This window comes from Argiope bruennichi, chromosome 3 (genome assembly GCF_947563725.1).
Source record: "Argiope bruennichi chromosome 3, qqArgBrue1.1, whole genome shotgun sequence".
Lineage (NCBI taxonomy): Eukaryota > Metazoa > Arthropoda > Arachnida > Araneae > Araneidae > Argiope > Argiope bruennichi.
This window is the reverse complement of record NC_079153.1, coordinates 145,605,627-145,622,552: the sequence shown is the minus strand read 5'-3', so window position 1 is coordinate 145,622,552 and position 16,926 is coordinate 145,605,627. Positions and strand designations below refer to the sequence as shown.

The window sequence follows — 16,926 nt, the reverse complement described above, 5'->3', positions numbered from 1 at the left end:
CCACTGTAAAAATCCAGAGACATTTTTTTTTCTCCTATAGGATTTATATTCCACTTATGAGTGGTTGCTCTTTTGCTGCAATAGTTATACATAATATTGTATAAAAAATATAGTTTGATACATAGAAGTTTTATCCGATATACAGAAACTGTCTCTCCATTGAAAGTCCAAGATTCATGTAAAACGGTCGATAGTTAGAGATTTTCGCTATATGAGGGAAATGCCCAATATATATATTTTCATTTTAGAGTTTTGGCCCGAATTTATGTTTTTGGTCGAGGAAATCCATATGTTCATAAGCACAGGATTATATATGATGCGATTCAAGATTCCTGAATGTAAATTGCAGATCTGCCACAGAATTCAAAATGTAATGAAAAAGCAAATAAAGTGATTCTAAACTCCAGAAAGAGTAATTCATAAACGAGTTTCGTAATCTCCAATAATTCGTAAACGATCTGGAAGACAGAAAAATGCTATTCACACTGAAACAATGAACATTAAATGACTCTTTTTTGTAATCAAGAAATCATAGTTGCAGAGTTTACAATTTGAACCAAAATAAGTCGAAGATTGGAGAAACGGCTTATAAATATTCATTGTGAAGTCCTTTCGTTTCATCAATAAGGCAAGGGATTTTCTTTCGAAGTATTAAACATCATGTTCTGTGGTATATGACAGATAACAAGGAACAAATTTTAAATCATCTTACATATTTTCTTATCTTATTTTGAATTTTGTAATAGCATTACAGGTAACTGCAATGTCTCACCCCATTTTAGACTTTACTTCACAATTTGAACATTTTTTGTACTTTGAATGTGATGATTTATCTTGAGAAGAACAGATTGAGACGCAATATAGTGTCTGCAGAAACTCTTACAATAACAAAAATAAATAAATAATAACTACGGGACTTGTCACAGAAATTAGGGTAGTTTTGTGCGTATATTATAAAAAGGATAATGTATTTGCCTTCATAGATTCCTTACTGGATCAGACAAAAGGAAGAGGGGAGCCAGATGCCCAGTATTTCCATTGATACAATAATTAGAAGTTACTTATTCCAGTCAGAAAAATAATAATACACATTTTTTCACATCTGACCTGGAGTTCCGAATGAAGCACTGTTTAAAGTTCCATGGTAAATAATGTTCTAGCTTGCCTCTTTTGAAGTTGAGAAGTTCCGCAGTTTTTATCCATAAATCGTAGAGTATTATCAAAAGCATTTGGAATTTGCACGATTCATTAAAATCTGTGAGTAACACTTGGATTGCTTCTATTGGAAATATTTTGTTTAGATTTTTATAAACAAAGAAAGACAACAACAAAAATTATCAATTTGAAGAATAATGGAGAATTCAGGTAAGGAAAATAATGCCGTCATAATAAAGCTGTTTTTATCTGTGTTAAGTTGCATGTGCTGGATGAGTGCTTTTGAGGCTGCAATCGATCATTTCTATTCAGATTTACAGTTTTTCTTCCATCTTAATGAAATCCGGCACACGAATTCTTTGGTACAAAAGAAAGGCCGCTGTCGAATCCAAAAGTTAATTGTTTGAGGCGAGAGCGAGTCTTCCGAAGATATTTCATTCTGTGGATGGCCAAGAATGGCCCCGTGCCAAAAAACCCAAATCAATCAGCGAACCGAAAACATTTCACAAAGTTGTTTTTTATATTGCATTAAAACTCAAAAAATTACCTTTTTAATGATATCAATTTCTTTTTATTTCAATATTTTATCATTTTCAAAAGTTTTCGTTGTTTGCGTTTAATTTAAATACTAAGTATTCACTAAATATTTCGCCACTTTTAAAATCATAGTTTAGTTTTGTAAATAAATTAAAAAAATCATGCTTTTTGTATTATTACCAAAATATCAAGGTAATTTTTTTAAAAGATTGTAAATTTTCAATATGTTAAAAAATATTTTTATGAAATAATCTCAGTCAAACGTTTTTAGTTTTGAACTTTTTATTCAATTATTCACATTTTTTTACACAAACAAAAATTAATAAATAACGAAACAGAAACGAAAGTAACAAATGATTTACTTTCCATTTCCAATCCAATTGCAAACCGTCAGATAGTCCATTTGTGAAACCTAAAACAAGAATACGAAATGAAAGGTGAAACTAAAATTCAAGCAGTAAGTGTACATACAAATATTTGAATGCTTTATTAGCATGCGTTTGAAAATTACGGTTAAGACTTCTTTTTAAAAAAAAGCTTGTTGCAAAATTATACTATAGAAATCCGGAAGTTATAGTTTTCAATACTATACACCTCTTTTAAAAACCTCAACAGCGCATAGTTGAGATTAGGTCGTTTGCATCCTCATCGCATTTGAAACTGGGTCCAAACAGGACTAATAATAATACGGATATTAGCATCATCCCGAATTCAAAAAAAGTATGACCCAAGACCATGAATCAATTCTGCATACAGTTAAAATATGAATCTTCCTTTTCTTATAGTTTAGTCCCACTGGGGATGGATACTTCGAAAAATGAGGATGTGAAGCTTCCAGTACAATGGTTGCTTTTTGTCATCCTAGTGGGTATGATAATATGTTGGGGTTGAGTCACTTCCTGACAAAGACTGGGACATGTCGGAAAGGTTGTACCGTGGCCGGTAATGACCATTAGGATTCAACCACTGCTCTCGCCTGTGCCCTTGTAACTTTTCATTCATTTATTTTAATCTCAGACCTCTGGTTGTCACAAGTATGCTTATTTTAATGTTTATAGATGGTGAAAAACTAAAGTTGAATAGATGTTGCATAAAATAGGATACTTATAATAAAATAAAAAAATGACGCAAAGTACAACCACATAGCTTATTTATCAGTTAAACTTTTCTGGATTTTAAGCTTGATGATAAATGATTTTTAACACCAGATAGGAATTTAATTTTAAGAGTTCATAATTTAAAATATTTAATTCTAAATGTCATTCAATGTATTTAAACTTTATAATATAATCTTAAAACCAAATTTTAGCTAATTTTAATTTTTAGTTTTCAATAAAAGTTTTGTTCTAATAAAATTTCTTTTCTTAGTTCTATTTAAAAATCATGCAAGAAAAAAGTGCGAAATTGGTCATTTTTATAATTTATCAAGCTTGACATATATGATAACACAGCTTACAAATGCTATTAACTTTTGGTTGGACAAATGAAATAAAATCTTTAAATTCAGAGAAAAATTAAAAATTTTAATTAAAAAATCATTTTTTTATTATATTAATAAACATTTTGCAAGGAATCAAACTATAGTAAGGAATTAAAATAGAAATAACTCAAACAGTTCATTAGGAATTCTAGTAACATAAATAATTCGAAATTGGAAGATTCATTTTCATTATTTTAGACTCTAAAATAAGGAAAACTGCTTCTATGCAAATGTCATTGCATCAGAATTAGCAGCACTTTCTAATACTGCGATGTATATGAGAATGACACATTCAAATCAATTCGAGTTTCTGTACTTACCGTTCGAAGTGAGATCTTTAGTAATGAGAGGAGTGTGCTGGGACTTGTTGGTAAGAGACGACTGCTGGGGCTTGTTGGTAAGTTTGTTGATGTCCAGTACTGTACCTTCCGTAAGCACCATTGTTATGGGATTGGACTCCATGGGCCTGAGCGGCGTATCTGTCGTGGGCTCCCTGTCTGTCGTGGCCGGCTTGAGCGTAAGCTCCAGCGTTGTGGTCTGCGGCCCTGTCGGCAACTCCGTACCTGCTGGAGTGGGCACCGTGGTCGGCTAGGACGGCGTGGTGTCCGGCTTTCTTGTCGTAGGCGTAGGCCTTTTCGTATCCGGTTCCCTTGTCACTGGCGTAAGCTCCGACGTTTCGGTACTTGCCATAGTGGGAACCTGCAAGATGATAAAAGGTGATTCATCAGTTTGTTTAACACCAAACTAAATGATATCGGAAAAACAGGAGAACTAATAAACTGTTCGAATATTAGATGGAACAAGAAATCTTGTTCAGTGCTTATAAGGAAAGATTTCTGAATCAGCAGTGACGAGATGATTTTATCAATGCCCGTCTTTTCTTTTGATGTTACCTGATTAATGAATGCTGTAGAAATGGAAATATTAGGTTTTATCAGCCTCGTAGTCGCTTTGCCTGAATAATTGCCCTAACAGTAATTTTCACGAAAAATATACATACAACTCAAAATAATGGAATTCGAGATGCCGTATGGATCCTTTTGTCCTGAAAACTGAGAGTATTTTAAGGTGCCTGAAACTTTACTACTGGATTATTTCAGAAGTCCAAGGCAGTCAAAAGATAAATGGGAAAAATTCAGGGGAGCCTTTAGTTATCGTTTAAGGTAGAGTGGTATAAAAAAAATGTCCAGTAACCCGTTCCGCAACAACAGATTATCTTTTAATTATGTAGTGGCATACCATCATGTAGAATGATATACAGTTCAAAAAATAGATTTTAAATATATCTGGCAGGTTAATGACCGGCAGAATCAGATGAATCGTAGCTAATATAAACGCAAACAGTAAAACAACATAATTAGTAGGGCTACAATCTGAAACAATTTGATTGCTTATTTTAGTTTTTTTCATCTATTTGATTAATTTTCCGCATTTTGAATTCAGTGAAAAACGGAGATGAAAAGTAAATAAATAAAACTGAAAGTAAAGAAAAGGGACAGAAAAGGGATCAAGGAGGATAAATGCAAATTGGAGCTGCTCTGAGAGCAACCCTAGAAGATATTAAAATTATTCTCTTATTATGCAATAGTGGAAGGAGAAAATAAAATATTCTTCCTTCGGTGTTTAATTGTGACTGAGCCGTTCTGGTAGCAATAATTTGTTTTCCCATTTAGATTTTTTTTCTTGTTAGCTATTACTCCGTTCCGGTTTCGTCTTCATTTTACTTTAAAGAGATATCGTCTGTTTTAATGCACCTTCCTTTTTTTTTAATTAGAAAACGAATCTTCTTGCCGAAAAGAGATGCGTCGAATTTTTTTTAAAATATACTCTTATTTTTACAGATAAAAACTTTGATGTATTCACAGCTAAAACTTTTTTATAATATTTACATTTCAATTGTATTCTCTTGTGAAATATTTTTAGCACTCTTGTAAACTGACGAGCATGATTACAATGGCGCTGAGTTCGAATTATTTTTAATTGAAAGGATACTTCGCATTCTTTACTTGCTAAAAAAGAAAGATAATTTTGTAACTGTAATCAAAAGCATCATATAAATTGATATAGCTTTAAGAGTTTGCTAAACAATATATATATATATATATATATATATATATATATATATATATATATATATATATATAAAATATATATAAAATGCCCCTACGGATAACTCGGTAAATGTTTCTGTATAAGCACGGCTAGCCTATCACTATTGGATTTAATGATGCTTGATTTAATTGATTTTGATTTTTTATTGGATTTAATGATGCATGCTTGATTTTCAGTGAGTTATTGTCATCAGGGATGCTAAAAGATTCAAAATTTAGATCACTTACAAGTGTCGTGATATTAATTGGAGATCACTTAAAGGCAAAATATGCACTGAATTTTAAAAAGCGGAATTCATTTTTCATTGTCTTAATTCTTCTGTTTCTTGTTCTTAATTGCAGTATTCAGAAGAATGACGATTAGTGAATCAATTAGTACACTGCATTTCTAACGGAACAACACATTTGAACCACATCGACTCCAATAGAGAGTATTCTTAAAAAAGAATGAGTAACAATTTTATGAAAACAGTTCAAAATCTAAATAATCTGTGCATGCTAAATATTTAAATATTAGACGATTTGCCCCTATAAATGGGTTGTTATTGTATTAACTATATCTCGTATGTAATTAAATAATATTTTTATTCGCTCTCCATCGTGCAGTTCTCTCTCTTCCTAACTTTTGTTTCATCGCAGCGGGGCCTTCCTCATACTCAATATTTACGAAAATTCAAACACACTTTCATCATTGAAACTGGATTAAACAAACAGTGATCCGCTAACAGGAAAAAATGCAATCGGAAAGTAAAATAAATAAAATGCTGAAATTTTAACTTCGGCCTGCGTTTAAGATTTTTCTGAGATATTATACAATAGATGTTTATTTATTTTTTTGTATTAATGAGGTACACCTTACAAACTGTAAATCTCACCTTGGGCTCCGTGGGCATCGTGACTGGATGCAGCTCCGGCGTTGTGGTGTCCGTGAGCGGCGTGTGCCCTGTCAGCGTAGTGTCCTCGGTCGGCGTGGTTTGCGTTTCCATGGGCGGCGTATCCAGAAGCGTGTTGTCCGTGGGCTCCGTAGGCATGTCCGGCGGAAGCAGCACCATATGCAGTAGGTTGGTGGACCACCTGGTGAACAACTGGGGCACCGTGTGCAGCGTACTGGGCCATGGCGGCGCCAGCCATAAGGAGAACGATGGCAATCTATAAAAATATGATTTTTTTGATGCAAGGATATTTAAAGCAGATTTGTAAGAATTTTTAAATGTAGGATTTTAAATTAAGCATGGTTTCGTCTTAGAATTTCTTCTGAAAAATAACCGTAGCAAAGTTCCAAATATCAATAATCAGTTCACTATCAAAAAAACAAATATCAATTAAGCAACTTGCAAATTTGTTTGAGATATATTATGGTGAATCGAAACATATTGCCCACAGTTGTTTTATTCTGAAGATATTGCCTGACTCAGAAAAATTGTGCTCAGTATTACATTATGTTATGTTTTAAAATGGTTCGTTCGTTTGTATATTGGAATTTTATAGATTTTTTTTCGAAAAAAATAATAGATATCCTGATATATTTTTGTTTTATTTGCATCTGATTATTTATTAAAGAGTGTATTTGTGATGTACCTCTCACGTCTATGCAAATTTTCATAAAATTATAAAAAATAAAAATATTTTTGTTTAAAAAAATAAGCATATTTTTTATTATTTTAATTTCTGAATGACATAAAGAAAATCTGTGATTTTTTTAGATAAATAGTTTTAAAATTTATTTTTTTCTTTTTTGTAATTTAATATTTTCGCTTACTAAATTAAAAAAAAAAATATTTGGAAAGATCACAATGGGAATTTGCACAATGGGAATGCATTAAAATAAATAAATTACAAATGCAGTATTATCCAAAATTTGATCTTAAAAATTTTTGAAAAGTATCTTTGATAGCCTAGAGATTTCGGCTGAATAAAAATTACAGCTGAGATACATCTGTATGAATTAAAAATTAAAATTTTTATTTTATTTATTGCTTTAAAATTAGTGATTTCTACCGTCTTGTATTTCAATACACAGATATCTGAAACCTTTAAAGATTTCCCTTTCAGTTGGCAAAACTACGGAGTTGTGTTTATGTGATATAATTTATAAACTCACGCCCTAGAACTTTCTGATAAAATTAAGTTTTGTGCAGCTTACCACGATCTTAACTTTTAAATGTGTGGCACATTTGAAACATCTTGGAAATTTTCTTATATGACTGTGCATTAAAATTGGCAATTATTGAATTCATTCATTCTTATTCTGACGTAGCACTCTTTAAATCGAAAAGTGCTTGAGATATTTGCTCTTAAATTAATAAAAGAAGATTAAAGAAAATGAAAGAAAGAAACGCAAAGAGAAAGGCCGATTCTGCCTGCTTACCACTTTCATGATGGAGAACTGATGAAATCCTTCTTGTAAGACTGCTTTACTGAGTTTGATGAATTTTTCAATTTCGAACCTCTATTTATATTAATGATGTTGCCAAATCGTCGCAGCATAAGATTGAACCGGTTACAGTTTTCGCCCTTGGGTGTGACCACTTTCGATTTTAATTGCATGTTTTGTTTTTGAAGGTTGAGTTAATCAATGCAAATTGAAAGGTTATTTGTTTAAGGTTGTCACAAATGTATCAAGTTCAAGATTCAGTATGAAAAATTTTATATTAAACTTAAAAGAAATTATTAATATAATAGAATAACAAGATAATGATTGGAATTTTAAAATAATATAAAAATTACAAAAACTCCTGGAATTGTGTTTCTGATACATATTTAAAATGTTAAGATAGCATGATAGCCATTGTTTGATAATGAGATTTGAAACTAAAAATCTGTGCTAGAGCAATTTTTAATTGATAATTATATTCCTTGAACAAAATTCTCTCTCTCTGTATATATATATATATATATATATATATATATATATATATATATATATATATATATATATATATATATATATATATATATATTCTATAAAGATTTTTATTCTTCAGAATTTCAAAGAAATAATCCAATTTTTATCTTCTGTTTCGATTTTGTTGTTTCAGGTATGACGCAAACAGTGCAGCAAACCCAGTAAGAAAGCAGAAAGCAAGAAAAAGAGGCAGTGAGAAAACCTTATGAACTTATATAAATTTATAAAAGAATTTGCTTGCACAGCGATTTGATTCTGAGGGGAAAATATAACCCGTCAATGAGTTTAGTAATTTCTTTCAGAATTTTGGATTTTTATGTGATTTTTTCCCTCATATAGGAAGTATGTACAAAAATATTGTCTAAAATTTTGACACTGGTTTCAATTTGTCTAAAATTTTGACACTTTTTTTAGCTTGTCTAAAGTTCTGATACTGAAATTTCAATTCAATTCTTCGTTTTATATCTCCCTAAATTTAAGAAAGAATTTGGTTTGCTTCTATTTGTTTGAAATTTTATAAAAGCTAGAAGAATGAAATTTGTTTGGCAGTCTTCATTGCAAAATTTTAAATTATTTAGCTTCAAATTTTGGCCGAAGCCAAAAGAAAATGAGCGTGAAATTTTAGAAATTTGAAATTTAGAGTGTGGTTTAATTCATTGAATCATTGACTTGTATTATTTATTCTGAGGAGAAATAAATCAGAAGTGTTACAGATAAGAAAAGTGATTCCATTGAGATAAGCGGGAGTGGTCTCTCCAAAACTCTCACTGAAAGCCTTTTTCCCTTTTTCTCCGTATTTTATACTCGCATAAATCTCCGGTTCGAAATCTGTAACTTCGTATACTAGAGAATAAAAAATCGCGTGCACGATATAAATAGAAAAATGAATAGACTGATAAACATGAAATGTGATGTTGCTTGAACAGTTTTTATGAAAGTTGGAATGTATATTTCTCATGAACTGACGGCGGACTATGCATTTTTAGAATGGCTTCTCTTAAAATATTGCTTGCATGTTTCCCGTTGTTCCACAAAAAATATTGTAATAATAAACAAGCATTAAGCCCATCCTTTGTAGATTGAGCAAGGAGCATTAAAACACATTGAACGAGTGGACCTTCTAGTAGGAAATGTGTTTGACAAACTTCACCATTTCAAGGAAAAGACGATTTTCTGATCGTTCCCTTATGGCGAATACCTTAGGGATAGGGATTGCAATACCGGACCAAAATTTCAATACCGGTATTCGGTATTTTTTATATCTTAATACTTGGATACCGGTTTTAGTACCGGTATTAGAAATTTTGGAAAAAGAAAGAAAACACAGGTATTTCTTTTTTTTTATTTGCCAGTTTTGTTAGAGAGTGTAAATATCACAAAAAAATAATTTGTAACTTATAAATTATAACAGTATATAATCACAAAAAAGTAAAGAAACATCTTATTTATTTAAATCTCAAAAAAAGTGTAAATATCACTATTCAGTTTGTGGTACTGTTACAAATTTTTGAAAAGTGATAAAAAAAAAACATAAATGCATCAATTGTACTGTCATTAAGCCTGAAAAGTAATTTTGTGTAAAAATTACCAGCTGTCGAAAATGCTCTTTCGGCATCTACGTTAGTTGGTGGTACTGTTAACGATGCGCGATATACTTTTTCCGAGTATTTACCTCTAAATTTCTCATCGTGAAATAAATCGATTTCTCGTCGGATGGTTTTGGATATTGGATTTCTGTATTGTATTTTGGTTCGTTGAAATTTTTTTTATTTATCGCTAATTCTAATTTTTGTTCAAGAGACAATTCCTTTCCCTATCGACAGTAGTGACATCATAATCTTCGATAATTGAACCGAATTCTGAATGTGGATAGGTTTGTGGAAAAAAAAATTTTAAGAAACTTTACTCTAACCTAAATCAGATTTGAATTGGTTATTTTTCTTTTCTTCTTTTCATTTTCATTTTTCAAATTATTAGAATTATGTAAATACCATAAGACATTTTCTATTTCATTATGCCTTTCTTCTGTGCGATTTTTCAATGTAATATGCAATTCTTCAGATACTAATGTGTGCTGTTCTTTCAGTGACTGCAACGTGAAATTTATTGTTGCATTAGCTGTTAATAAATTAGAATCTCTCCGATATAATGCCTCAATAGTCAGTTTTATTGGAAGTAGAGCTGATATAGTTCTGGATATTAAGTCGAATTCACTATCTGAAAAATTAATTTACTGGTTTAAGTCGATTATTGCTTTTTGGATTGGATTTCTCAGTTTCAAAAATCGTTCCATCATTAGGAGTAAACTGTTCCAACGTGTTTTAGAATCTAATATTAGCATACATTCTGTTTTATTTTCAGTTAGTATATATTATAGTAATATATCCTTTTTATAGGGGAACGTTTAAATATTCTAACAATTTTTCGAACTTTACAAATTATAGGAAGTAATTCTTGATAGGTTAATATTTCATCCTCATTCGCAATATCTTCTTCAACAATTACATTGTCATTATCTTTATTGTCAATATCACTCTCACTCTTACTCTTTTCAAAGTTGGAATCCGAAGTTTCTATATCCACAGTATTTGGATTTTTCTGTTCTTTATATTTTTGGTATAAAACATCTATTACTCCTAATTGAATTCCATGTGCATAGCACAACTGCTGATTTGCACCAATCAACTTTCCAACTTTTTTCATAATTGTTGCTCCATTAGTCGTTATGGATGCAATATTTTCTTTCAGGGGTAATCCATGTATCGCTAATTTAGATTTAAGCAATTAATTAAGCCATTAATTAGCTAATTCATTTCGCCCGTTAGGGGGACATAAAAACAAAAACGTATACTATATTGCTATGTTCGCGATACCTGAACATATAGCGGAGACAATTTTAAAAATTTCTAGTAAATACCGAAAAACCGGTATTTAAACTTGTGAATACCGGTATTACAAAATTGTACAAATGGCTCAAAATACCGGTATTCGGTATCCCGGTATACCGGTATTGCAATCCCTACTTAGGGATCGTTGATAGATAAGAATGGTCGTGCTTTCGGAGATTGAGGATTGAATCTCTAACCCAAAGTTTCCACATGCAAACCAAGTTCTTTTCCAGTTATTATTTTAAGCTTTAATAATTGATGCGTGATTATGTAAAGTAAGTAAAACTTACGCGATGAAAAAAAATGAAGACAACTTTTTAAAAAGGCGTTTGTGGAGATAATTTTCATTAGCTTGTCAATTTAATATACAGTATTATATTTCCGTACAAAATTTATGAAAATATTTTTAAAAACAAGAAATTCGATATTATTGTCAGCTCTATTAATATATATATATATATATAATAAAATAACCAAGTTAATAGGAAAAAATCAAAATTAAACCAAATAAAATAAGAATCCGGCCTGAAGATAATATTAATTAAACAATATTAATTTTTTAATTAAGCAAGGAATGATTTGGGATTAATCCTTTACCTAAAATAAAAATAGACCTACCGTTGCATATTAAACAACTCAATAGATGGCGCTAAAATCCTGCAATTATTTTTTTACCTTGAACGGCGTTAGCTAGGGCAGTTTAGAATTCGGGAAACACAAAGGGATAGTTTATGTTTTGTAAAAAAATTGCCTGCTGCTGGTATGTACTTTCCTTTTTGTTTGCATAACTGGTTTGAGTGTTATTATATGGTTATTTTATGATATTGTATTTTTTCTTATTAGTGGACGTATCCTTTTAATTTATTATTTTGTATTTTTCTTTTCTGTTAAAATGGTATATCTCTTAGGTCTAATTTTAGGGGATTTTCGGGTTACGTGGAATCGATATTGGACTTTTTAGTCTGTATTCCTTAACAGAAAAAATCCCTTTTTTTGAATCCCTGCCTGAGGGTGACCCTTGAGAAAGTCTTCAGACCGGATTCTTATTTTATTTGGTTTAATTTTGATTTTTTCCTATTAACTTGATTTTTTACTATTGTCTTGATTCATTTCCGTTTTAGTAGTAGCTGCATTTGCGCTCCCTAAATACTATGGTGCTTTTTCTGTTCTTTTTTTCTTGATTCATTTCCGTTTTAGTAGTAGCTGCATTTGCGCTCCCTAAATACTATGGTGCTTTTTCTGTTCTTTTTTTGGTTTTAGTTTGATTCAGAAATAATTTTTAGTTGCGATTCCGAAATAATTTAGTTTCGTTCCCAAAATATTTTTAATTTTAGACATGATTATATATATATATATGTTACGGCCAAAGCCATCTGGCCAAGAAGTTTGGCCAAAGTCCGAAATACTTGCAATTAATATTGTATATTCTATTTTGGCTGGCCATTTCGGGAAGTGGCCGGGAATCCTTGGCCAAAGCCCGATGTAATAATCTGTACTTATAAATAAAGCTCAATGTGTGTGTGTGTGTGTGTGTATTGGCGCTTTACAGTCCGAACCGATTTTGACATACAGTTATTAAATTTGGCATCTTCGAGATCGTAAAGTTGCACCTTGAAGCTATTTTTTAAATTTTTAATTAGAATTTTAATTAATTAAAAATTGTGTAATTTCGGCGTTTTGTCGTTATAACCAGAAAATAATGCAGCGCAAAATCGATTTTGGCATCAAATTAAAGCTTCAAAAATTATCTTTTTAATGATACCAATGTTTTAATTTATAAATTAATCTTAGATTTTTAACGAATTTTTAAAGAAATATTTTAACCATATTTTTCAATAATATATTTCGCTCAAAATAAAAATAAAATTTAATCTGCACGAGCTCGTCAAATTATAAAAAAAATAAAAAAATAGCTTTTATCAACGTGTTGCCATCACATTGATAGAAGTTTAAGTTAACAGATAAATCAACTATTATTGCAAATTTAATAAATAAAATTGTAATTTTCGGCAGGTGTCTGTATAAAATGAAAAAAAAAATGAAATATTTTCTGAAAAGTAAAACGAGGAAAAGTATTCTATGAGCTTTGACAATACTTATATTACTAATTCAATAAAACAATTTCATTTAAGTCAAACATGGTTTAATATACTTAGGATAATCATTCTAGTCAGCGACCATCAGCTAATTTGGGGCATACATTTGTTAACAAAATGATCTAAAGGAACTGAATAATTATGTTTAATGTAACTTTAGTCAATAAATGCTCGGATGAATTAGGAATTTTAAATTTTTACATAGGTCCTCTGCCCTTTGAATCAAATTTAACAAAATATTCTTGAGGCACTAATATTTTAAATAAAAATTGTTGAACTCCAATCAACAAAATCATTCGTTAAGACTGAATAATTTATTAAATTTGAATAGCGCTCTTCTATAAAAACTGGCGATTTTAAACTACTTCACCGACTGCCTCAATGAAGATACGCTAATCTTCTGCCAGGGTTTCTCGACAGTAATTGGCCTGTGATTATAAAAATGTTGATTGTTCTAAAACTAATACATAAAAACTTCATAAATCGGTCAGATTTATCGCAGAAGATGGGGACGTTTATTTATTTATTTAAAAGTTGAAATATCAAGAGTACTTTGCAGAGTAGGATTCCTTGGGACCAAAGGACTGTGTAAAATTTGAAATTCGTAATTTTTTCTTAAGTTCATTTATTGGCTAAAATAAAATAAATTATTTTTCTTTGCATCATTTAAGTCTTTTGAAAGTAAAAAACTAATTTTATGATGAATCAGAGAAATTTTTGCTGAATAATTCTTTTATATATTATATAAATTATTCTGCAGTGAACATATAAATTCACTGCCGAACGATTCTGATTTCAATTTTCATATTTAAAAAAAGACATGGTTAGCTTCAGTATAAAAAGCTTTTATATTGATTGCGGTTTAAAATTTCCACTTTAATTTAAAGTAGAAATTTTATGGATGCTGGCAGAACATTAGAGAAAGTGATAAGTAGTATAATGAACAGAACTCTTTAAGGCCTACATGAAAGTAGGACTAAATCATATAAGTACCAAAATATGAAGCTTAAAAATCTTTTGCAGAAAAAGCTACTAAGAGAACAAGTTATATTAATTGAAAATTTTAGTGATCATTAATACTGCGAACCAGCTGGTCACCAAAGGCGACTAGTGGTAAATAAATATAATGACATTTTTGTATAAAATATAAATAAGGACATGTTGTAGGGGAAATTTGGCAAATGGCGCCAACAAACAAATGTCTTTAAATGATATTAACAGCAAAACTACTTTTCCTTATGTTTGTTTTAATTAGCCCTTATATTTGCTATTTGGCTTTGCAAAAAATTTCATATTTTTTGCAGCGATATTTCGGGAGACAATGTGATCTGGGATCTTTAATATTAGGTCCATGGAGCAGAAAAAGAGTAAGGATCACCCTTAAAGGTAGTTGAAAATTGAGTACTCAATTGGCTTTTGTATTCATACACGATACACAACGCCTTTGCTCAAGATATAATTCGTTCATTTTGAAGGGCGCAAATCTGATCTTCATACTATCACCTTGCTACAGCATATACGTTCACTGAATAATTTCTATTCTTTATTTTATATGAGAACAGAATACCACGAGATCATATTTTTATATGTTACAAGCTTATTTATAACTCAGAAGTGTCACTTATATTTGAACTCGTTTCTGAAACAATTGTACTTAAACAAAACAGTACGCAGAAGTACTCATTTTTAAATACTTCATTTTTAACAGTGTGTAAAATAATAGTGTGCTCTTGATGATAATAATTTGTAATAGTGTGCTCTTGATTCCTTTCTTCCTACTTTGGCCGATCGTCCCAAGCCACTTCGCCAGTTCGCGAATTGGCCGATTTCGGGCTTTGGCCGTAACATATATATATATAATTTAACACGATGACTACAAAACAAAGTGAGCTAAATGAATAGCATTCGGTTCACAGATTTAACATCTATTGTAATCACTTAGAAATTTTGAGACAAATTCAACAAGGTATCGAATATCTGTCGATTTCTACTTTCAAAAGCTTGTAAGTATGAAAATTCGAAAACGCAGTAATTTAAATATTTTAAATTGGCATGGGATTTAGTGACTGTAATTGAGTTATTATCAACGTCTGGTTTTAATAAAGTGGCGAAAATGCATCTAATACATAAATTAGATATTCGATTATTGATAATCGTATGCAAGGAATAAATCGCTGAAAAAAAAAACACCTAGCCAAGAATCGCACGGTAGATTCAGCAAAAATGCTAGAATCATGCCATAGGTTATTAGGTTTCGAAAACATTATACATTAATGCCATTTGAGGGGTTATCTGCCTTATTTAAGGTTCACAATTTCTTTAAGGAATAACACCTTTATTAGAGAGTATGCATAAAAGTTTGGAGAGACAATTACCATTGTTTTGTTTAGTAGCCTTGAGAGATTTGTCTTCACCCGTCAAAATATCCCCTTTAACGAGATTTAACTGAGTTCAGAGGTTCACAGGTAGATAGGTAAATAATGCTGTTGTGTGAACGTTTTTAAAATTTCGCTTTCCGAATTTCCCTTTTGTTCTTTCCGCCTCTTCAATATTTTCGAAGTCAGCCTCTGCAACAGCCCTAGAATTTTTTTTAAAAAAATTGGAAGTAAATTTGGTAAAATCTGGCGTATAACAAAGGGTCTTTAATTGCATTAAGAATTGCCCACTCGTGCTTGCTTTTGAATTGGTTGGAACGAAGCGCACATATCGCGTAATAACTAAAATAAATGACTAAAAATGTTTTAATGTGAAATCAACTTCAATGCAGCCCATTTTTTTTTTTAGATAGATTGCTTTTTCGCAGAGCCATTACAAAGGCTCTCTGCAGCTTGATTGATGTCTCACACCTTGAATTTAAAAATATGGCGGAATAAAGTCTTTAAAACTCTTCTCAGAATGAAAGAAAATTATCTTTAGATGTGTAGTGAAAATAACTGGAGCTGTATGTCGAACATAACAGAAACTTCAAAATTACTTCATAAACACTTCTATCTCAGACTTCGCAAAAGTGTCTAAAGCTTTCAAAACGCTCTGGCAGTTTCGCTTACTTTCCGAGTATGGAATTCCACTCGTATCTGAAGTAGTTTTTTTTAAAAAATAATGTTAGTGGGAAGGCTTGCTCTAAAATTTTCTCGCATACACTTTAATAAAAATGAATTTTGTTTCAGATGGTTTTTTTTTTCCAACTGGGTAAAAACAGATTGACACAGAACTACAATTGCAATCACAAAATCATGTACCAAATTTGATGTATTTAAATCGTTGTGTTTTAGAGTTATCGCGTTTATATGTTTATGAAAGTTCAGACAGACAGATACTCAATACCTTGTTGGATTTGGATCAGAATTTGATAGACCTCTATACTATAGATGTTGGATCTGTGTGTCGAATTTTATCTATTTAAGTTTCTACGTTTTGTAATTATTGTGTTATTTTATATTCGAACAACTGGACAGACAAAATTCCTCTGAGTAGATTTTGCTCAAAATTTGATAGAAATTTACAAATTTAGCTTTAACACCATGTACCAAATTTCATCTGTTTAGTTCAAAGTCTTTCAGACTTTTACTTTAGAATTCTTGATGTCCAAGTAAATAATGAAATAATTGTTATAAGAAATTATCAAAATGATATGACAAAGAAATTTCATCTCCAATTAAAAAATCAATTTTACAACTGTAATTCTTTAACTGAAGAGGGTTCCATTTATTCCTTTATTCACATATTTTATTTGCATTTTTCTAGTCACGGAAAA

General features: G+C 30.7%; 1 protein-coding gene across 1 annotated transcript; it reads right to left on the bottom strand.

Annotated features, from left to right (window-relative positions):
- Nucleotides 1-1,989: 1,989 nt before the first annotated feature.
- LOC129963980 (histidine-rich protein PFHRP-II-like) lies at nucleotides 1,990-7,696 on the bottom strand. The gene is made up of 4 exons (XM_056078618.1): nucleotides 7,652-7,696; nucleotides 6,159-6,432; nucleotides 3,493-3,871; nucleotides 1,990-2,104 (listed from the first exon to the last, which is right to left on the bottom strand). The coding sequence occupies exons 1-3, from the start codon at nucleotides 7,658-7,660 to the stop codon at nucleotides 3,510-3,512; spliced, it is 645 nt and encodes a 214-aa protein (XP_055934593.1). The 5' UTR covers nucleotides 7,661-7,696; the 3' UTR covers nucleotides 1,990-2,104; nucleotides 3,493-3,509.
- Between the last annotated feature and the right edge of the window lie 9,230 nt (nucleotides 7,697-16,926).

Excerpts from the sequence above, each read along its gene's own strand:
- LOC129963980 (XM_056078618.1), bottom strand. Across the intron at positions 3,872-6,158 it reads CGATGCCCACGGAGCCCAAG|GTTCCCACTATGGCAAGTAC; the intron begins GTGAGATTTACA and ends ATCATCTTGCAG.